General features: G+C 37.9%; 1 protein-coding gene across 1 annotated transcript in view; it reads left to right on the top strand.

Annotated features, from left to right (window-relative positions):
* Nucleotides 1-24340, top strand: part of COL25A1 (collagen type XXV alpha 1 chain) — a 504164-nt gene that overhangs the window by 332462 nt on the left and 147362 nt on the right. Inside the window, exons 6-7 of the mRNA XM_037830440.1 lie at nt 17984-18010; nt 18162-18188. Coding sequence (XP_037686368.1) covers nt 17984-18010; nt 18162-18188 — 54 coding nt within the window. The remainder of the gene's footprint in view (nt 1-17983; nt 18011-18161; nt 18189-24340) is intronic.

The raw sequence follows: 24340 nt of genomic DNA, 5'->3' as shown, positions 1-24340 counted from the left end.
TTTAATTGTTATAGCTCTTAAATCTCTTTTGTTCCATAGCAGTCTTCTCTTTTTTATTTTTCCATGTTGGGATGGTTAATTTTGTGTGTTGACTTGGCTAGGCTATGGTGCCAAGCTGGTCAAACTTTAGTCTAGATGATGCCGTCAAGGTGTTTTGTAGATGTGATTAAGATCTAGAATCAGTTGATCTTAATTAAAGATTACCCTTGATAATATGGGTGGTTTTCATCCAGTCAGTCGAAGGCCTTGAGAGTGAAAACTGAGGTTTCCTGGTGTGATGGTTTAAAGCTGTTCATACCCCAGAAAAACATGTTCTTAAATCTAGTCCATTCCTGTGTGTGTGAGCCTTTTGTAAGTAGGACATTTTGATGAGGTTACTTCAGTTAGGGTGTGACCCACCTCAATCAGGATGGTTCTTAATCCTATAACGGGAGGCCTTTATAAGTGGAATGAAATTGAGATGCAGAAAGAGAAAACCACAGGAAGCAAAAAGCTGAAATGGAATCCAGAAGAGAAGGAAGAGACCAGGAGATGCCATGTAACAGAGGAATCAAGGATCACCAGCAGCCAACCCCAGAACACCACAGTCTTGAGGGAGAAAGCAGCACCTTGGTGATGCTTTGATTTGTACATTTTCCCAGCCTCAAAACCAGGAACAAATAAATTCCCATTGTTTAAGCTGAATCATTTCATGGTATTTGTTTGAGCAGCCTAGAAACTAAGACACCTGGAAAAGAAGAAATTCTTTCTCAAGACACATCAATTCCTATCAAGATCTCCAGCCTGCCCACCTGCTGGACTGCACAATCGCATGAGCCAATACCTTAAAATAAATCCCTACTCATATATCCTATTGGTTCCATTTCTCTGGAGAATGCTGACTGATACGTGTCATCAATATTTTCAGTACATTTGTCCTATATAGAGAGAATGCCTCACATTCTGGATCAGTCTACTTCCTCATGGTGTTATTACCATGTTCCCTATCCTCTAGATTTCTTATAAATTGCTAGCTAAATTTAAAGGTTTTATACATCTGGGTTCAATTTTTAGGGACAATCTTTTATAATGGTGTAGTATACTTCCTATTTCATCACACTGGGAAGCACACAATATTTGGTTGATCAGTGGGTCAAGTGTTGACCTGATTCCCAACGACCTATCACTTAATGACTTTTGCATCCATTGAGGATCCTATAGCAATGCTTTCATTGTGCATTGCAAAATAGGTCCCTGAACTTTTTGAGCTGAGGAATTTTTATGTTCAGAAATGTGCTTTGGAAAAACTAATCTGACAAAAGTGTGCAGGATGGAGTAGAGTGAGGAAAGACCTGGAGAGTCTATTCTGGTTATCCAGATGAGAAATAGGTTTAGGAGCAAGGATGCTAGCATCAGGCATGAAAGATGGAGGCAGATTCAAGGTATTTGACGGGAACGAAATGTATACACATGGCAAAAGATTACGTTTACTGAATCAAATATAACACTGAGGTTTTAGACTTGTGGGGGCAGTGGTGTCTTTAATAAAAATAGGAAAATCAGGAGTCATGATTGACTTACAGCAGAAATTGTGAAGTTTGGTTTGAGAATTTGAGTTTGAGCTGACAGTGGTGTCTTGACTTAGACATCTGGTGAGCAGTTGGGAATGCAGGATTGCAGCTTGGAAAAGAATTTAGGATATGTCAGGTAATAGTTAAAGTCTTGAGGGTATATTTGATAGCTGATGAAGGGAGCAAAGTGGAAAGAGAAAAGATTCAGATACAAATTTGAGCAATCCCAGCATTTATGGGCTTTGTCAATCCTTCCTCCCCAAAGCACCAGTTTATTTCATTTTAGGTTAGCCCAAGATAATTCCTTCCCAGAGCCCATCAGACTGGCTCAGCAATTTCCCTTCCTGTAGCTCAGCTTTCTCTCTCCTAATGGAAAGAAATGCCCCCAAGATCAGTGTGTATTTCAACTCATTTTCCTTTATTTTTACCAAAACCAGACTGAAATATATAACTTCTATTCTGCTACCACCTTTTTCTTTTTCCAAATACAATTTCCTTTCTTTCCATGACTGACCTATTCCTTAGGGAAGTTTGGTAGAGACTGAAAGGAAGAAGATAGGGCATTAAAATAAGGGAAGAGAGAGCGAAAGCAATGTTTCCTTCTCTTTAGGAGAGGGAGAATGAGCATGTTTAGAGACTGAAGGAAATAATTCAAGGGAACGGTAATGGTGAAGAGACAAGGAAGAGAAATAAAATAAACAGCAGGGCATGGTTGAGGAGGAGGCAAGAAGGGACAGCCATTACCTTCACTCCACAGAGAGGAGGGTAAAGATAGAGAAAAATCTGGAAATCAAGGGCACGGAACTTGCAGAAGTTCCTATTAAAAAAAGTTTTGATCTCAGTCAACAGTTGAGGATGAGGGAGACCAGGGGTAGATTGTAAACAAGAATCATAGTCAAGCCCTCAGATTCAGGTCTCCTAGTCTTATCTGCCAGTCACTTTTTTCATGCTTTCTGAGTATGTCCTTAGACTCAAAGGGATATCCTACCCTTATCTCTGTCCTGTGCTTAATTACCCTTCACAATATTAATATTGCTATAAGCTATTACAAATGAAGCAAAGAATCAAACTGACCTTCAAACCAGGCTTTCTTAAGTAGCCTGGGCAAGATTATGTTGGGATAGTCTATCAGGAAACAGGCTGAAACAGAGGATTGTAAATTAAACCCAAGGTTTAAAGATGGATGTACCTCTGAATATATTTGAATAATATTGAGGACAGTGAAACTATTGTTGGGTAGCTTACACCATTAGCAGTAAAATCACAGGGGCTACGGTGGGCATTAAAGAATAAGTTGATACTTTCTTTCGACAAAAGGAATGTTTAGGATTCTAGTCTTTCACCACGGAGTTCATTTTATTTTGACCTCTTAAGAATAAGTTAAAAAAAAAATTGTGAAGTTAAACAACAAAGTGATAGCAATCTCTTAAAAGATTTAGAAGCAAAGGACAGATGTCAGGAAGAAGGGACCCCTTGGTTTTGAATGGCAGGAGCAGTAATCTGGCTGTATTTAATTTGTATTGTGTTAGGAAAGAAAGCCAGAATGAGCTTCCCTGATCCCTGCTGTTTTATAAGCCCTTAACTCCATTGAGCTATATCAATCTTACTTTTAAGGGTCCTTTTTGAATGTTTGGTTTTTCTAAATTTTCCTTTAGTGCTATACCCTACTAATTGCTTCCTTATGGCAGCTGCTTATGATTTAAGAATGATCATGGGCACATATAGTCCCTTGTTCAATGCTCAAATGAACATCACAAAAGACCTTATAGTTACGATCTCACGACAGAAAATGCCCAGAAAGTAATAGCCGTAAAAATTACTTTTCTAGTAAGTGGGACTGGTTTTGATACTTTAAATTTCTGTTTATACCCACCCTCTTCTCTGCTTGGTCTCCTTTAATGTTCAATGAAAAATCAAAGGTGTAAAGTCTGCAGCTATAAATCTGTTTATAGCTATAAGTCCCTTCCCTGGCTTAGTGGAGTTTGACACTATAATAAACAGCTCTTCTGCAGCAACACTGAATCTGGTTTTGTATGATTCTTTGTAAGTTGCTGCTTTGAACACTGAGAGCTTTACTGCATTCTTTTATTCTGGGTGTTTAATTCAGCAAGGTTTGGTTGAGCACCTAGTCTGTGGTAGGAGTGACTGGGTGGTTCTAGGGCCTAGAGTTTAGTTTTGCTTTATTCAGTGGAGTAATGTGGTTAAAATTGCAGTGAAGACTTTTGGGGGCAGGTTGGGGTTCAGGGTGGTGTAAGTAATAGTTCCTGAACAATAGAGGTAAATTAACTTAAACAAGCACGTTTTCCAAATGTTTTCAATCATCTACCCAGCATATTTCCCAAAATACTGCCTTTTGATTTTAGGAAATTAATTTGTTTACTTATTTCATTCTATGGTCAAGTACCTAAAAAAGAAATGTTATTTAATTTTATGTTTGCCAAGCTTAAAATTATCAATTGTGGTATTAGTAATTACTACTATTGGTAGGCCAGGTTTTACAAGATGCTTTGTGTATAATGTATGATTTTACAGATGAAGAAACTGAGGCTCAGATAAGGTAATTAGACTGCCAAAGATCACACAGGATCTTATGATTTCAGCCTGGATCTGTTTGATTCCAAAGTTTGGTCACTTACCACAAAGACACTTTTTTTATGTGCTTTATTTTAAAATAATTTCCCCAAATTACACTTTTTTTTTTTCACTTTTACTGAGGCACTTAAAAATAAATTACTCGCAAGCATATACACTTACCATTTAGCTATACTTATATATAGGGACTCCTACAAATTTGCTCCTACAATTATAAGTTTTTTAGGAAAAAAAGTCTTTTAATTTTAAAATTTATACATTAGTACTCAAATTATTTGCAAAGTTGAAAGTCTATAAAACAAAATATTGTAGGGGATTTGAAAAAGAAATGTCTCTTAAAAACATATTATGCTAGTAAAGCAGAAAACCATATGAATGAATTCAAGATTAAGGTATTTATTTGGAAAAATATGTGTTTACATTTTAGTTAGCTGTGAAGCTATGCTACTCACATAAAACACTTTATTCGGAAACAGTAGATTTATCCCCCCCTAAATAGGTATGGTCCCTATTTTTTTTCAAGTAAAACACTAGATTTTCCATCATTAATACTATTTGTAATGTGATTTTGTGCTGTTTCAGATGATACTTGTTCAAAGCTTGGCTCCAAATTTAGTTTCTTCATGGACATATGGTTTAAGAGTGCATGTCTCATTGGCATAATAGACCAAGTTAAAGTGTTACCTAGTGAGTAAGTAGAAGTCTTAAAGAGTCTGTACAACTGAAGCTTCTGTTGTAGCTGTAGAAGGGAAAAGCTGATTATTCCCTCCCTGGGAGACTGTGCACATTGATAAAGTAACATTTTCAGGGATGTCTGAGCACATCAGAAAGCAGGCAGACATCAAGCATGCATGGAACACTGCTGTGGTGCTTTGCTTCTACAGAAGCAAAAAGTCTGCCAGGGTGCAGACTCTTTATCTTCTGCATGATTATTCTGTAAACTCACAACTTCTCTAATAAAGAAAAGAAAAAAAGAAAAAGACTAGGGAAATTATGGCTTTTCAAATATGATAATTTCAAGTTTGCAGTTTAAATGGTAGATGAAGGGAAATGTAATTTTATTCAGAAGTTAACATGTAAGAGTGTCTTCTGCACAGTACGACAGCATGGCTATCATACATTACCCAGGTTGCTTTTATGTAACAGTGAGGAATGAGAAAATTTTCTCTATCAACTATTTCCATTTAGGCCAGCCAGACTACCAACACTCTGGGTTTGAAATGCACCCCTGTAACCAGGCTTAAAACTCTATAAGGTTCACTTGATGTGCTGGTTTGGATATATTATGTCCCCCCAAAAGCCATGATCTTTTAATGCAAATTTGTTGGATGGAAGTCTTTTGATTGAGTGTTTCCATGGAGATGTGACTCATTCAGCTGTGGGTGATAACTCTGAATTATTTCTGTGGATGTGTGGCCTCACCCATTGAGGGTGGGTCTTGATTAGTTCATTGGAGTATTTAAGAGAGACCTAAGAGGGAAGAAGATGGCAGCAAAGAGAGAAGTAGAAGTTAGTTAGTCCCCCTGGAACAACTAATAAACAACCAGGAACAACTAATAAATAACCTGGAATAGCTGCTGGGGGACAAACATGACTGTCCACACATCACACACCAACCCGGATTGAGAGGAATTCCCAAGATCACAGCATAAAATCTTTAAGTAAAAACTGCGGACTCGAGCTGAGAGCCCCTCCCCCATGGCAGCCCAAACTGCAAAGCCTCACTGTGCTAGAGAGCAGCACTCTCTGAACAAGAGAATATAGCTCAGCCCAACTCCAACTGAGGTTTTAATTAACAAATGTTGACTGCTCACTACAAGCTATGAATCCCCAACAAGCAGACAGAGGCTTTTGCTGACAACTGACCTTGGAGAGCCAGAGGATCTCTCTGGGAGGGAGGTGGAGCCCAGAGGACCAGGTGCTATCTCTAGCCAATAGGTGAAAGTGAGGGTGGCCATGGACCAGCCCTGAAGGGGGGCTTTCTGTCCCTTTTTTGGCTCAGTGGAGAAAGCCTCAGCCATTTTCAGTTCCCAGCGCTCTGACCCAGACAAGGGTGGAGATAGCAGAGTCAAAGAGACTATTTGAATGCAAATGATATCTCCCAGGAGGTGTATCTTCCCTGAGAGGAAAGAGGTGGTGCCAAGCTCTATTACCCACCTTCTATTCAGAACCAGACCCCAGAGCCTGGGGGAAAACAGCCACAGGCCACACCTCCTTACATCAGTCTGGAGTGACAGACTGACAGGTGCCACCTGCTGGTCACAAAAGCACAGTGATTTGAGGCCTCAAAGGGTGTATCAGTCTTCTAAGACACACTCTCAGGGAAACCTGATACTGAATATTTCCCCTTTCTGGGACCTGAGCCCATACTGGTCTGGGAAAACCTGATTGGGGTAACCAAGAAAACCAGATGCCTAGACAACAGAAAACTACAAGTTACACTAAAAAAACGAAGTTATGGCCCAGTCGAAGGAACAAACTTACACTTCAACTGAGATACAGGAATTGAAACAACTAATGCTAAATCAATTCAAAAAGCTTATGGAAGATATGGCAAAAGAGATGAAGCATATGATGAAAACACTGGATGTACATAAGGTAGAAATCCAAAGTTCAAAAAAACAATGGGAAGAATCTATGGAAATGAAAGGCACAACACAAGAGACGAAAGACACATGTATGGAGATCTCAAGAGGGAGAAGAAAACACTCAGGAACTGGAGAACAAGACACCTGAAAGCCTACATACAAAAGAACAGGTAGAGAAAAGATGGGAAAATATGGGCAATATCTCTGGGAATTGAAGAACAACAAGAAATGCAGAAATGTACATGTCATTGGTGTCCCAGTAGGAGAAGAGAAAGGAAAAGGGGCAGAAGCAATAATAGAGGAAATAATCACTGAAAATTTCTCATCTCTTATGAAAGACATAAAATTACGGATCCAAGAAGCACAGCATACCACAAAGAGAATAGATCTGAATAGGCCTATGCCAAGATATTTAATAATCAGATTATCAAACATCAAGGAGAGAATCCTGAAAGCAGCAAGAGAAAAGCAATCCATCATATGCAAAGGAAGCTTGATAAGACTATGTGCAGATTTCTCAGCAGAAACCATGGATGCAAGAAGGAAGTGGTGTGATATATTTAAGATACTGAAAGACAAAAACCTCCAACCAAGAATCCTATATCTAGCAAAGCTCTCCATCAAATATGAGGGAGAGCTTAAAATATTCTCTGACAAACAGACAATGATAGAGTTTGTGGACAAGATACCTGCTCTACAGGAAATACTAAAGGGAGCACTACAGACAGAAAGAAAAAGACAGGAGTGAATGGTTTGGAACACAATTTGCGGAGATGGTAGCACAGCAAGGTAAGTACACGGAACAAAGATAACTATGAATATGGTTGAAAGAGGAAGGTTAGGAGCATGTGGGACACCAGAAGGAAAGAGGAAAGATAAAGACTGGGACTGTATAACTCAGTGAAACCTAGGGTGTTGAATGATTGTGATAAAAGGTACAAATATGTTTTTTTTTTTTAATCATTTTATTGAGATATATTCACATACCACGCAGTCATACAAAACAAATCGTACTTTCGATTGTTTACAGTACCATTACATAGTTGTACATTCATCACCTAAATCAATCCCTGACACCTTCATTAGCACACACACAAAAATAACAAGAATAATAATTAGAGTGAAAAAGAGCAATTGAAGTAAAAAGAACACTGGGTACCTTTGTCTGTTTGTTTCCTTCCCCTATTTTTCTACTCATCCATCCATAAATTAGGCAAAGTGGAGTGTGGTCCTTATGGCTTTCCCAATCCCATTGTCACCCCTCATAAGCTACATTTTTATACAACTGTCTTCGAGATTCATGGGTTCTGGGTTGTAGTTTGATAGTTTCAGGTATCCACCACCAGCTACCCCAATTCTTTAGAACCTAAAAAGGGTTGTCTAAAGTGTGCGTAAGAGTGCCCACCAGAGTGACCTCTCGGCTCGTTTTGGAATCTCTCTGCCACTGAAGCTTATTTCATTTCCTTTCACATCCCCCTTTTGGTCAAGAAGATGTTCTCCGTCCCACGATGCCGGGTCTACATTCCTCCCCGGGAGTCATATTCCACGTTGCCAGGGAGATTCACTCCCCTGGGTGTCTGATCCCACGTAGGGGGGAGGGCAGTGATTTTACCTTTCAAGTTGGCTTAGCCAGAGAGAGAGGGCCACATCTGAGCAACAAAGAGGCATTCGGGAGGAGACTCTTAGGCACAAATATAGGGAGGCCTAGCCTCTCCTTTGCAGCAACCGTCTTCCCAAGGGTAAAACTTATGGTAGAGGGCTCAACCCATCAAACCACCAGTCCCCTATGTCTGTGGTCATGTTAGCAACCATGGAGGTGGGGTAGGCGAATACCCCTGCATTCTCCACAGGCTCCTCAAGGGGGCACTACATCATTTTTTTTTCCTTGTTTTTCTTTCTTTCTTTTTTTTTTTTTTTTAACTTTCCCTTCTTTTTTAAATCAACTGTATGAAAAAAAAAGTTAAAAAGAAAACAAACATACAATAAAAGAACATTTCAAAGAGACCATAACAAGGGAGTAAGAAAAAGACAACTAACCTAAGATAACTGCTTAACTTCCAACATGTTCCTACTTTACCCCAAGAAAGTTACATAATATAGCAACCTTTCTGTGAACTTGTTCCTACTATATCCATCAGAAATTAACAGACCATAGTCATTTCTGGGCATCCCCAGAACGTTAAAAAGCTTATCTGTTCTTCTTGGATTATTGTTCCCCCTTCCTTAATTACTCTCTACTGCTAGTTCCCCTACATTCTACATTATAAAGCATTTGTTTTACATTTTTCAAAAGTTCACATTAGTGGTAGCATATAATATTTCTCTTTTTGTGCCTGGCTTATTTCACTCAGCATTATGTCTTCAAGGTTCATCCATGTTGTCATATGTTTCACGAGATCGTTCCTTCTTACTGACGCGTAGTATTCCATCGTGTGTATATACCACATTTTGTTTATCCACTCATCTGTTGAAGGACATTTGGGTTGTTTCCATCTCTTGGCAATTGTGAATAATGCTGCTATGAACATTGGCGTGCAGATATCTGTTCGTGTCACTGCTTTCCGATCTTCCGGGTATATACCGAGAAGTGCAATCGCCGGATCGAATGGTAGCTCTATATCTAGTTTTCTAAGGAACTGCCAGACTGACTTCCAGAGTGGCTGAACCATTATACAGTCCCACCAACAGTGGATAAGAATTCCAATTTCTCCACATCCCCTCCAGCATTTGTAGTTTCCTGTTTGTTTAATGGTAGCCATTCTAACCGGTGTTAGATGGTATCTCATTGTGGTTTTAATTTGCATCTCTCTAATAGCTAGTGAAGCTGAACATTTTTTCATGTGTTTCTTGGCCATTTGTATTTCCTCTTCAGAGAACTGTCTTTTCATATCTTTTGCCCATTTTATAATTGGGCTGTCTGTACTATTGTCATTGAGTTGTAGGATTTCTTTGTATATGCAAGATATCAGTCTTTTGTCAGATACATGGTTTCCAAAAATTTTTTCCCATTGAGTTGGCTGCCTCTTTACCTTTTTGAGAAATTCCTTTGAGGTGCAGAAACTTCTAAGCTTGAGGAGTTCCCATTTATCTATTTTCTCTTTTGTTGCTTGTGCTTTGGGTGTAAAGTCTAGGAAGTGGCCGCCTAATACAAGGTCTTGAAGATGTTTTCCTACATTATCTTCTAGGAGTTTTATGGTACTTTCTTTTATATTGAGATCTTTGGTCCATTTTGAGTTAATTTTTGTGTAGGGGGTGAGGTAGGGGTCCTCTTTCATTCTTTTGGATATGGATATCCAACTCTCCCAGCCCCATTTGTTGAAAAGACCATTATGGCTCAGTTCGGTGACTTTGGGGGCCTTATCAAAGATCAGTCGGCCATAGATCTGAGGGTCTATCTCCGAATTCTCAATTCGATTCCATTGATCTATATGTCTATCTTTGTGCCAGTACCATGCTGTTTTGGCAACTGTGGCTTTATAATAAGCTTCAAAGTCAGGGAGTGTAAGTCCTCCCACTTCGTTTTTCTTTTTTAGAGTGTCTTTAGCAATTCGAGGCATCTTCCCTTTCCAAATAAATTTGATAACTAGCTTTTCCAAGTCTGCAAAGTAGGTTGTTGGAATTTTGGTTAGGATTGCATTGAATCTGTAGATGAGTTTGGGTAGAATTGACATCTTAATGACATTTAGCCTTCCTATCCATGAACATGGAATATTTTTCCATCTTTTAAGGTCCCCTTCTATTTCTTTTAGTAGAGTTATGTAGTTTTCTTTGTATAGGTCTTTTACATCTTTGGTTAAGTTTATTCCTAGGTACTTGATTTTACAAATATGTTTTTACATGAGGGAGAACAAATGAATGTCAACATTGCAAGGTGTTAAAAATAGGGTGGGATTGAGGGAAAATACAATCAATGCAAACTAGAGACTATAATTAACAGAAACATTGAATTTTCCTTCCTTTAATGTAACAAAGGCAATATACCAAAGCTAAATGCATATGGTGGGGGGAGGGAACATAGGGGAGGGGTATGGGACTCTTGGAATTGGTGACATTGTCTGACTCTTTATTCTACTTTAGTTTAACGCTATCTTTCCTTTTGTAACTTCCTAGCTGTCATGGTTTTCATTTTCTCTTTCTTTTTTTTTTCTTTTGTCTCTCTATCTTCTTTGACTCTTCTTCCTTCTTTGTGGGAGAAACAGAGATGTCCTTATATAGATAGTGGTGATGGTGGTGAATACATAAATACGTGTCTATCCGGGGAACCATGGATTGTTTAGTTAGCACAGAGTATGTGGTGTGTGAACAAAACCATCTTAAAAAAATGGGTTTATGAAGAAAACTTGACGGCACCATATTGAGTGAAATAAGACAGACACGTAAGGACAAATATTGCAAGGTCTCACTGATATGAACTAGTTATAATATGTGAACTCATATACATGAAATATAAGGTACCAGGATATAGAACGGGGCTAAAGAATGGGAAGCAGTTGCTTATTATGAGCAGAATGTTCAACTAGGGTGAACTTAAACATTTGGAAGTGGACAGAGGTGATGGCAGCATGTTGTGAGACTGACTAACAGTGTTGAATGATCTGTGAATGTGGTGGAAAGGGTAAGTTCAGAGTCACGTATGTCACCAGAAGGAAAGTTGGAAGTTAAAAGATGGGAATGTATAAAACAGTGAATCTTGTGGTGGACAATGTCTTTGATTAACTGTACAAATATTAGAAATGTCTCTCATGAACTAGAGCAAATGTATGACACTATAACTGGAAGTTAATAATAGAGGGGTATATAGGAAAAAATATATATCTATTGCAAACTGTATACTACAGTTAGTAGTATTTAACATTCTTTCATCAACAGTAAGAAATGTACTATACCAAAACTATGAATCAATAATGGATGGGGGGTGGTTAGAGGTATAGGAGTATTTGGGTTTCCTTTTTTGTCTTTATTTCTTTTCTGGAGTAATGAAAATGTTCTAAAAATTGAAAAAAGAAAATTAATTGTAGTGATGGATGCACAGCTGTATGATGGTACCATGGGCAACTGATTGTACACTTTGGATCTTTGGATAATTATATGGTTTGTCAGAACAATCTCAATTAAAAAGAGAGAGAGAGAGAGAGAGAGATCTAAGAGCTGACAGAGACCCCAGATGCATGCTGCTGCTTAGAGATGCTTGGAGATGCAGACAGAAGGACAATTGGACATGCTAAGCTAAGAGATAAACCCCAGAGTTTGCCCTGGAGAAGCTAAGAGAGAACCCCAGATGCCTGGAGAGAAATGCCCTGGAGAAAGAAGCAAGGATGCACAGGAGCTGAGAGAGAGCAGCTGAGAGAGGCATTTTGGAAAAAGCCATTTTGAAACACAACCCGTGAACAAAGGACCAGCAGATGCCAGCCACATCCTTTCCAGCTGACAGAGGTGTTCTGGATGCCATTGGCCATTCTTCAGTGAAGGTATCCTCTTGTTGATGCCTTAGTTTGGACATTTTTGTGGCCTTAGAACTGTAAATTTGTAACTTAATAAATCCCCATTACAAAAGCCAATCCATTTCTGATAGTTTGCATAATGGCAGCATTAGCAAACCAGAACACTTGGCTCTGCAACTGCTAAATTTATCTGGCATAAGCCAGTTTAGACCAGCACTTTGCTGCAAATACACTTAATTGTGAACTTTCAAATGAGTAGGACTTTTAAAACCCCATTGGTGAGCTGTTCAGTGGCCCCATGTCCAATCAGTTAACTGATCTTGTTGGTTCTACCTCAAAAGAGGTCTCCTGAAACTAGAACTATCTCTGCATCCCCACTGCCACCACCTTTATTCAGACTTTCACCATATGTTTCCTGGACCAAGGCAACAACTTCCTAAGAAGCCTCTCTAGCACTCCATGCTCTCGGAGTTCTGCAAACACACTTGATCTCTTCAGTCCATTATTAAACCAATGACAGATTGGGATCCAGACACCTGGGTGTGGTTAACCAGCCTTCCTAAATCTTCCTTTCTTGCTGCTACTGGCTCCCTTTCCCCAACCTAAATAGCCAGTCACCACCCTGGACACTCCTGCTTTCCTCTACTAGCACAGCATCCCATCACACTTACGCAGCTCTTCCCTTCTGACTGAACTGCTTCACCCCACGCAGTCCTCTTATCTCTGGCCAATTTTCAAGAGCCAATTCCAGTATCATCTTTTCAATTCCAGCTCTCCTGCCTTCTTTCTTCTCTATACTCCCACAACACATCATCTCTTCCACTGATTGCAATTACATTTTCATGTCTCTCTCCAGACTTGGAGCACATTCCCTGGCTGATAGTAGGCCATAAATGTTCAGAAGATGAAACCTGCTTGTCCTCATAATTCTATGGTAATGAAAAGAGTAATCAAAAAAAGTTTTGCTATATTTCAATAGTGAAAGTATGTCTGGAATTAAGCTGAACTTATCTACTTTTTTCTGGGATAGAAATCAGAACCCCATTCTTATTCCAGCAGCTCTGGCTGCCAAGAATTTCCAGGGTATGCTTCTATTTCACGTCTTCTATCTCTGGCAGAATTGTACTCTGATTTAATGATTATCATCTTTTAAAATGTTTACCTCCTTATCTTTTGCCAGTTCAAGGTAGGAAAATTTACAAGTCTAGGGATAAAAATCCTTTATTGGGGCACCCAGCTCCTATGAATATATCTGTGTTTTCCAGCAATATTTCTATTACTTTCATGTACATTGAAATTCAATATTTTCCTGACTGTCATTCATTGTGCCTCTCTTGCTTTCAGTTTAGTCTTATCATTTAATTGAAACAGATAATACATATGGGAATAGAACTAAACATCTTAGTTATTTTGGCAGAAATAGCTTTTCAAAGGCTGAAATTGGTATAGGTAAAGATCTATATTATAGGCTTGCTACTGCAAATTCTGAATTGGAAGCCATTTGGATTGGAGCTAGTTTGAAGTTTGCCACTGAAATTTATAAATAGAGAGTTTGCCAGAAAGTTAATAATACAAACTATTCTATAAAAGAAATGTTCCAACTGCTGAATAATGACACTAATAAAAATTTTGTCACCTGTAAGCATTTCAGTGGTATCTATAATTACATAAACTAATTAAAAAGATCATTGCAAATATTATTTATTTATTAAGGTGGGCTTTATAAAAGATCTGGCTCCAAGATACTGTATCAAACCAGAACAGAAATCCCCAAAAATGCCTTATATGAAGCTGTGACTCACCATTCCCTTATGACCAATAATTTTACTTTATTACTTTTCCATTGACCTCAACCTTGTTTTTGCACTAAAATCTTATCTTCAAATAGATACCAACCAGCCATTGAGACTGTTACTCAAACAACAAGTACATCCACTAAATTTTAGATTGTTAGGCTGGTGTAGTTGGAAGCAACGAATGCTACTGGGCTTGAAATAATCTCTAATTCAAATATTTATTAATTTATATTGTTGTCCATCCATTAGTTTATAATAGTGAGGTTTGTTTTGGTTTTGTTTGTTTTTCACTCTAACAACAACAAAAAAAAACTACCTTAAATAATGACCTGGTTTTAATTTTAAAGGTTAATAATCAAAGATGCCTTTCTTTCATTTGCAATGTTCTGACTTAGAAAAGAACCCTGGCTCCCAAATTTTGAAATACTACTGTGTTTACTAAGGTAGCCCACTTTTTTCTTCAAATTCATCCTGTATTTGCAGGGAAGAAGGTCCAATTGAGAAAGAAGAGTGGTATTTCCATCAGAGCAGAAGAAAACACCTGCCACTAATCCTGATAGCACAAGTGGGGTCTGGAGTGTCCACAGGAGCTGGCACAGCTGTGAATGAGGGTTGACCTCTGCTTCAGTTCTGCCTTGAGCTGGCAGGTGCCAGGACGCCATTCTGTCTGCTCAGATATAGCTCCTTTGGGGGCAACAGTGTTTGTTGTTCAACTGCGAATGCAAATTTTCATGTGTTCATGAATTAAGCATCTTGCTTATGGCAAGCTGGCTAAAGAGCTATAGTTGACATGCATGGCTTTGGCATTGAGAAAAAAGAGCCTTTTTTTAACATTGAGAAAAAGAGTCTGTTCCCATTTAAAACATTGCAAAATCATTTGAGAAAAGCTTTGACCTCAAACACACCATATAACCTAACAAAATGCCTTCGGAAGACTGGTACAACTAAAGTGTTGGCCCCTGAAATCTCACCAGAAAAAGCAAACAAAACTCTAAAGAGGAGGAGTCTTTTCTGGGGGGTGTGGGTGGTGGTGGAGCCTGTGTAACAACTGACCTTTTTGTGGGTCATTTTTCTTAATGCTAGTAGGTGGGAAGTGTTTGTCTTTAACACTGAACAGTTAGCTTTTCCAGGAGAGGGAAAATCAGTTTTGCCCCACTATCCCTCCTCCAGTGCCTATAATATTGGCAAACTATGGGCATTCAACAAATGTACATACAAATCAAAATGAGTCAAACAACATGCTACTTAAATCAAGACTAGAACTTCCAATGTATTTCTTAAGTTTAATGGCACTATCTCATTTTTCCTTTTTTTTTTTTTTTTTCAGGTTTGTTTTCCCCCCACCAAAAATAAAACCCTACTTATATAATATTAGCAAGCATTTTGGGTGTGTTAAAAATGACTAAATAGATTCCTTGAACAATTTTACGGAGTGGACACAGAGACTGTGCTCATTCATTACTATTTGATTTACTGAAAACATTAGTAAAAACAATAATGAAAAACTTTTACTGGAAAACATCAAGAAAAATAATTTTCTTAGTTTCTATATTTTTAATTGCAAAATGATTTGGGGGGGGTAACAGAAAAGAGATTTTGTCACTTTGATTCCATTATCTTAGTCTGCTAGACCTTGCCCTGCTCCTCTTCAATTCCCCTTTCTCTCATTTTGAATGTGAGATCTTGGGCCAGTTTCCATGACCTTGTGGGAAGTGCAATTGGGAGACATTTTGGGGGACACCAGTTGAAGACAGGCACCAGATACATGGGCATCATTCTGTCTGAGGATCTAGTTCTAGAACAGCATCCCAACATTTAGCACTCCAAACCACTGCATTTAAAGTCACACACATGGGTTAACATTCTGGCTTGCTCATTTCAAAGATGTCTGCCCAAGCTTGAGGGTCCTTGACTTTCATGTTTGGTAACTCTGGAAGGGAGATCATGATATTTTCCTCATTGGACTGTGGTGAAGATTAAATGCAGTAACAGGTGCAAGGTCTTTGTTGATGGTAAAATATACAAAATATGACACATTGTTGTTATTAATATTAATTTTATGATAACCTCACAGCTGTTATCAGAAGTGCTACAATTGAGAGAAGGAATTCGGTACAGTTCCTCTGTAGCTAATACTTAGCAGAAGGAGATGTTTTCGTAGGCAGAGCATTCCTATGTTCCCACCTGCAGTAATGTGCTAGGACCTAAGGAGAAGAGGGTACTTTACTTTACTGGAGCCTTGACTTTACTTCCTGTCTAGACCTGGCCTTCAGAGGGATGGAGGCAAGAAATTGTTGGTAACCCTAAAACGCTCCAATTCCTCAGCTGAGCTGAGTACTGAAAGAAACACTATGACTTCATCTTTAAGAGCTAGAAAAGACAGCATTACTGATGCCTCTAGAATTATTATTTCTTGCAAGTATTTTTGTTCAAAGGTAAAGAAAATTGTGTTGGAACTCAAGAAGAGACCAACTGCCCAATGGAACAAAACAGAAATTACCCAAAAGATGCACATACATAGGGTCACCTGATTTCTAGCAAAGGTAAACACTATAATACAATGGAGAAAAGATGGATTTTCAATATATGGTGTTGAGCTAATTTGATGTCCACATGGGAATAAAACATCTTGACTTTGACCTTACATAATACACAAAATCAATTCTAGATGAATCAAGATTCTAAATATGAAAGTTTTTAGAATAAACATTGAACAACCTCTTCATGACCTTGGAGTAGGCAAAGATTTCTTAAGTGTGACATCAAAATTGATAACTATAAAGGGGAAAAAAATGGAAAATTGAGTTTTGGACCTATTGGTCTAAAAGATGATTCAAAGTATCATCAAAAACACCATTAAGAGAGTGAAATGACAGTCTACTGAGTAGGGGAAGATATTTGCAGTGGATATAGTTGAGACTCATATCCAGTATCTATGAAGAATTCTAAACTGTATCTATATCTTTCTACACACTTAAGTATAACATATAATATATAATATATAAAGAACTCCTACCTAACAATAGACAATTCTAGAAAAAAGGCAAAAGACATGAATAGATACTTCATGAAGGAGGATATATAAAATGGCCAATGAGTGTATTAAAAGATGTCAGCTTAATTAGTCATCAGGTAAATACAAATTAAAATCACAATGTGAAACTACTACACACCCACCAGAAAGTATAAAATGAAAAAGATGGAAAATGCCTAGTGTTGTTAATATATGGGAGAAAGCAAATCTTCATAGTCTGCTGACAGAAGTGAAAATTGTTGCAACTACCTTGGAAAACTTTTTGGCAGTATCTACTAAAACTAAATATATAAGCTACAGTTCTACTACTGGGTATTTACCCAACAAAAATGCATACAATTTTTCACCAAAAGATATATACTACAATGTTTACAGCAGTACTATTTGTAATAGCCATAAACTAAAAATTCCTGTAAACAAACGGCAATCAGTAGCAGGATGAATGAATAAATTATGGTATATCCACACAACAGAATATTATAAAGCAATAAGGTTGAACAATTTACAAGTACACACAAAATTGTGGATGAATTTCACACATATTGAGCAAATGAAGCCAGACCCATACTGTATGATTCTATTTATCTAAAGAACAAACACAAGAAAACGAATTTGTGCCATCAGAAGTCAAGATAGTGATTACTCATGGTGGAAGACAGTGACAATAAAATTCCACAAAAGGATCTTCTGGGTTATTGGTAAAGTTCTATTTCTTGAGATGGGTGCTACTTGCATAGGTGTGTTCAGTTTGTCAAAAATAATATTCAGCATATTACATACTATGACATGTACTTTTCTGTGGATGTATATATTAAATTATTTTCACATACCGGCCATATTTACAATTATAGTTTAAAGAACCCCAATTTCCTTGAGAAACCTCACTGACATATTTCTATGTCTTTACATGTATCTTGCAACCTAGATGATCTATTCAAGCTACAATAATTTCTTAATTAAATTTTTTTCCTCTTTTTTTCAGGGCCCTCCTGGTCCAAAGGGTGACAAGGTAAGAAAATATGTAGAAGAAACAAATTAAGTTAGTGGATATCCATATTGGCATGACCACACTATATAGTATTTTGATTTTTTTTTTTTTAACTGATCATCGTGTATAGATTTTGTTGTTAAAGCTATCATCTCACCTTCCTACATTGCAGGGAGAACAAGGTGATCAGGGGCCTCGGGTAAGTTATATCCCTCCTATCCTGGGCAGAAAATTAGTTTTCAGCTCCAAATTTACTGAATGAGAGTACCCTAGTTTCATAACTGCCTTTGTGTTGCATGGTTTAGTAATGGCTGGCAAAAATGCCATAACACTTGTAAATGAAAAAGTCTAATTAATAATCACTGTGTATATCCTGTTGCATTATCTGAACTTGGTACATGTAAGCAGAACAATCTTCAGTAATTAGCCCTACTGACTAAAGCTCAGAATCACTTCTCAAAGTCAACAACAACCACCTTTCCAATGGCTATTAAGTCCTTCAGAGCTGCATACATTGTTTGGTAATACAGAGGCCACATGCATTTCTATTGAATTTGGCCTTTTCCTGCAGTTAAACTTCACGTGCTATTGCATAAATATGTTTTTTTATGGAGAATGAAAATATTGATGCATTGCATATTTCTTATTCTTCATAGGTTTGAAGTTCTTAATTTGTATACATTTTTAAGTAGATAAAAGGTGTTAAACAGTTTAGCATTCTAGGGAGGCGGGGCATTCTATTATTCTTCCCAAGTAGAGCTCTTTTAACCATTATAATACAATGGTGAATGCTTTATTTTCTTGGTAGTGCCAAGTACTCTGCTTCACATCTGTGCTTTATTACCCAAATGTTCAGACATACTGTTCCAATGATGTAGTGGCTCCATTCAGACATACTTCTCAATTTTCTCATGTCACTATGCACAAAAGTGAGTATTTGATTGAAGAGAATCGTTCTTACAATTAGAAAGCACATTTAAAAGTTTCAGATTGAAAACCGAAATTATGTAGATCTTTTCATAAAATGCACCATGCTTAGTTACTTATTGCAGTAGAGGCTTTACTGTAAAAGATGCAGCTGATGCAAATTTGTAAGCTTTGCAGTCTTATCTCCTCATGCTTCTTAAATTAGATAAAACTTATGCTATGATTTACTTTCCCTTCTATTCTTCAGCCATTTCTTAATATAGAAATAATCATTATGCCTTAGAGCATTTCATTTCTCATGCCAGTCATTCTAGCTGATGACTATGTTCAAGCTAAAAGCTCATGTTAATGGTCAAGGAAATTATACATGGTATCTACTGTCATGGACGTAAAAGGAATAAAACTCTTATAATCTTAAATGATTCAAATGTAGCCCCTTGCTCTGTCCGTGGTGACTTTTTCACATGGCATGTCTCCAGGTATTGAGTATCATTTCTTTCTACACACATATCAAAATCACTCAACTTGCCCTTTCTAGGAAAGAGGGAAAATGTTTCCATTTTGAGAAATCTTCTTTTGGCAAAGGAAGTTAAAGGGTGGTTTACAACTTAGCTGTCATCAGTATGCTTGCAGTCCTCGTTTTCAAAAAGGTGTGTTGGCTTTCATCGTTCCAAAGAGTGATGATTGATTATAAAGCTAGGCCATATTTTCTGGATGAAACCTGAAACCATGGGAAATTCACCTGGTTTCATGTTGCATTACAAACTAAGGCTTAGACCTGGTTCCTTGAAAGTTTGGCCAAAGTTCATGAACTATTTTGACAAACCCAGACTGCCTTTCATACAGATTTCAGCCAGTTTTCACACTGAATGGGGCCACGTTTCACTCCATCCAGGGGCCAGTTAGCATTTCAGGTAGAAAGTGGCAAAAATTGATCCCGTTACCCACTGGATTTTGCTCTGTATCGAAGGAATTTAGATTGAATTCATAATGCAGGGCAAATCTTTATGAGAAAGAATCCAAGTGTCCTGAGAAGTATATGTGAAAGAGAATGAGAATCCACTGAGTTGACTTCTTTTCTTAGATTCCTAGTTTAGATACAAGGCAGGTCACATTCAGTGCTCTTAAAACTTTATAAACATAGTATTAGGTAATTATTATAAAATTTATTATGTCAAGATATTGAAAAGAACAATTTATATTCCAGAAAAAAAAAAATCTAGAATTGGAAAAGTCTTCAACTTAACAAAGGTTAACTTTATCCACAGCCTCTGTTCAGGCACACCATTCCAGCAGATGCTGATAGGAAACTTTTTTTAAAATATGTATATTTGAATGCTCTCTCCTATTTCATCATATCATTGATTCTTAATTCCACTTTTATTTTCTTACATTTCTTAAACTATAATTCAAAGCACAAATTTACTTATTCTAAACACACTAAATGTATCTAATGAAGCCACACTGGTCTTCCACTGACATTTGATTTGAGTGCTTAATTCTACTTTTTACCATTTATTTCAAGTTCTTACTTTCTTTCCTTAAGTAGCTTAACAATATAATCCTCTAGAATTCATCACTTCAAATCTTTAAGTGACTTTCCTTTATTAAGTGACTTTCCTTTATGGGATTTCTACTGTTTCCCTTGAATGTGAAGTCCTTCTTTTTTGTCCTTGGCTCCCCATGTGTCAAGCAAGAATAGGTTAAGCCATAGTATATGAAGCAAAGCAGGAAAAACTGGAATGTCATGTAGAAATTAAGAATGTGAAACTATTTTGAAGCACTTGGACATATATAGTTCACCATATGTATGAGCATCTACCATGTGCAAGACACTGTAAATATTATACAGACCATAAATCTGCCCATTTTTCTCTCTCTCTTCTACTACCACCAAATTCAAGTTACTATCATCTCATGCTCTTGATTACTGCAATACCCTTCCAATTAATCTTCTGTTTCCACTCTTTACCCTGTATAATCCATTCTCTACACAGCAGCCAGAGAGATCATTTTTGTTATAAATTAGATCATATTACTCTCATATTTAAAGCTTGCAATGAAATTCAAACCACTTTCCTTGGCCTCCATGGACCTTTATGGTCTGGCCCTTGCCCACCCCTGTAACCTCATCTCACTCTAGTCTTCCCCTCCTTCCATTGTACTCCATGTGTTCTTCCAACTCAAGGGCTTTCCACTTGTGAGAATGGTCTTCTTGTGATTGGGTTCTTCTTATCACTGAGATTTCATCTCAAATCTCACTTCTTCCGGGAGTGCGTCCCTAACTACTGAATGTAAATCTGAAATTATCCTATTTTGTTTATTTACTTGCTTGTCATCTGTAAAACATGCCCACCCTTAGAACATAAACTCCATGAGAGCAAGGACCTTTTGTGTTTTTTCATACTACCATCACCTAGAATAGTAAGGACTTGGTGAATATTTGTTGAATGTAGGAATAGAATATTATTACATCATTACTGCCCTCAAGGGGCTGTAGATAATAGCTGTAGATAATCTCATGGGTGAGTGATTAAGAACACTATGTGATTGTATGTTATATGCCTTAAAAAGCTATGCCTAGAAGATGTTAGAAAAGCGAACATTCTTCCATTTCAAATGATTGTTCTGGTTTGCTAAAGCTGCTGAAATGCAATATAACAGAAATCGATTGGCTTTTACAATGGGTATTTATTAGTTCATAAATTTACAGTTCTAAGGCCATGAAAATGTCCAATTAAGGCATCAAGAGTAAGAAACCTGCTCTGAGGGAAGGCTGATGGTATCTGGGTTCCTCTGTCACATGGGAAGGCACATGATGACATCCACTGGTCCTTCTTCTCCTGGCTTCTGTTTCCAAAATGACTTTCTCTTTTTGTCTCTCTCAGCTTCTGTGCATCTTTGCTTTTTCCTCCCAGGGCATTTTTCTCTAAGCATCTGGGAGATCTCTCTTAGCTTCTCTGGGGCAAACTCTGGGCTTCATCTCTTAACTTAGCATCTCCAAACATCTTTGTCTGCATCTCCAAGCGTCTGGGTCTGTGTTGGCTCTGAGCTCTCTCTCTCTCTCTCTCCTAAGTACTCCAGTAAACTGATTAAGGCCCACCTTGAATAAGTCTGCACCCACAAGATTAAATTAAAAGAACATGACTTTTATGGGGGTACATAATAGATACAAACCAGCACAAGGATGATGAGAGACTGTGAAAGGGGATGAGTAAATTTTGGAAGATAAGGTAAATAGGGAGAGGAAATGACATAAACAGTATTTTACAGGTAGGAAATGGAAGAATTTGTTAGGGAACCATAATATTCCATTTGTCAAGAGACTAGTTTAAATATGAAAACTTGTCTAAAATAAAGTTGGTTGAAGTTATATTTTGGGGAACCTTTTAAATGCTAGCATGATAAGCAGTAGGGAGTCATTGAAGAGTTTTGAATACATCCATTGATGTATATTAACACCAGAGTGTTTGGTGTTATTACCAAATGTTCTTTATGAAAATCTGTTTGGTGGTAATGTTCAGTATGGACTGGAATTTGGAGCGACTGAAAGTGGGGCAACCAAATAAACCAGGAAACATTGTCAGTCATCCAGGACAAGTTCATAAGGTCTGAGATATAATGATCATGTCCAGTCCTCAGTGGAGATGTCAGCAGAGAGAATGGGCTGGCTCAGCCTGAACATCAAGTATCCTTAGAGACAAAGGGATATACTGAGCAAAAAACTGAATGTCAGAGTAAGCAGTTTAGCAATGGGGGGGGGGGGGGGGGGCGAAGTCTTTAAAACAAAGGAGTCACCAAAATATGGAAGAAAGCTCCATATTTCTTATGGGAGCTGTGGAATGGGTTTACTTTTCTCACATAATAAGAAGTTTGGAGGAGTTGTTGCTGTTGTATAACTCAGTGATGTTAGTATGGAAGCATTTGTGAATCTCTTGGCCTTCCCCTTATGGTTGCAAGAAGGCTGCTGCAAGTCCTGCCATCACATCTATATTGGTATCCACAGAGAGGATAAAAGAAGAAGAGTCTTTATCAAGAAAACAAAGTCTTTTCCAAGAATTTCACAGCAGACTTCTGTTCATTTCTCATTGGCTAAACTGTGTTACATAGTTACTCCAAAGCTGGAAGGAAACCAAGTGGAATGAGATTGAAAATAAAAGTTATGTCATCTCACAACAGGGTTCACCAAAAGTAGTGAGAAAAAATCCTGGCAGACAGGGGAAAACCAGGAATCACACTAGCAGGAGAGATATTAATATGAGAGAAGTCTTGAACCAGAGGGTTGGAGATAGATCCTATGTATATTGGATTTACACCAAGGACCTGTGGTATGGGAGGCGTGGTGGCCAGGTGACGTTAAATTAAAAAAGCAGTCAGAGAGTAAAATTGAAAGACACTGAGGTGAAAATTCAACAAGTTGATGTTAATTGATGTGGAGGCTGAGAAAGAAGCTAAAGAGAGAATTTGTTTGCTAAAGCTGCCAGAATGCAATATATCAGAAATGGGTTGACTTTTCTATAGGGTTTTAGAAATTTACAATTCTAAGACCATGAAAATGCCCAAATAAAGGCACCAAGAGGAAGATACCTTCTCTGAGGAGAGGCTGCTGGCATCTGGGGCTTCTCTGTCACATGGGAAGGTGCATAGGGATGTCTGCCGGTCCTTCTCTCCTGGTTCTAGTTTCAGTGGCGGTCTCCAAATGTCTCTGTGCATTTCTCTCTCAGCTCCTCTGGGTCCTTCTTGCTGCTCTGGGTGTTTCTCATCTCCTTATCCTCATAAAGGACCCCAGTAAAGGGATTAAGATGTACCTTGAATTGAGCAGGTCAGTCTCCATGGAAACAACCTAATCAAAAGGTCTCATCCACAATAGGTCTGCCCCCACAAGAATGGATTAGAAGAACATGGCCTTTTGTGGGGTACATAACAGCTCCAAATCAGCACAGGTCTGAAGTTTCTGTTGTGATGCTTGATAAAATTGATCAGAAGAGAGTTGTGAGGATAAATGATGTCAAGTTTCAGTTATGTCAAATTTGTGACCTTGGTGAGGCATTTCATTGGATCATTTCACAAACAGTTGAAACATGGGACTAAAATTCTGAGATGGTATTAAGTCTGGAGGTAACAGTTATGTAGCTGAAAGGTCACAGAGTGAGGGTTGAAACAATGGGTATAGATAAGGTGATGAGTGGAAGAATGAGGAGAGAACTAGCCTAGGGTAGATCCTTCAGAAATACCCACATTTAGGGAGTGGGACCCAACAAAGGTGAGAGCATTCAAAAGTAGAAGCAGGACACTGCGCTGTTTGAAAACCCAGGAAAGATCTACTTTTTAAAAATCATGGTGGTCAACAGAATGTTTTCACTTGAAAAAAAAAAAGTCACCAAGATGAGGTTTATAAAATGCCTTTAGATTTGGTGTTTGGGG

The sequence above is a fragment of the Choloepus didactylus genome, chromosome 3, assembly GCF_015220235.1.
Source record: "Choloepus didactylus isolate mChoDid1 chromosome 3, mChoDid1.pri, whole genome shotgun sequence".
Lineage (NCBI taxonomy): Eukaryota > Metazoa > Chordata > Mammalia > Pilosa > Megalonychidae > Choloepus > Choloepus didactylus.
This window is presented reverse-complemented; position numbering and strand designations above follow the sequence as displayed.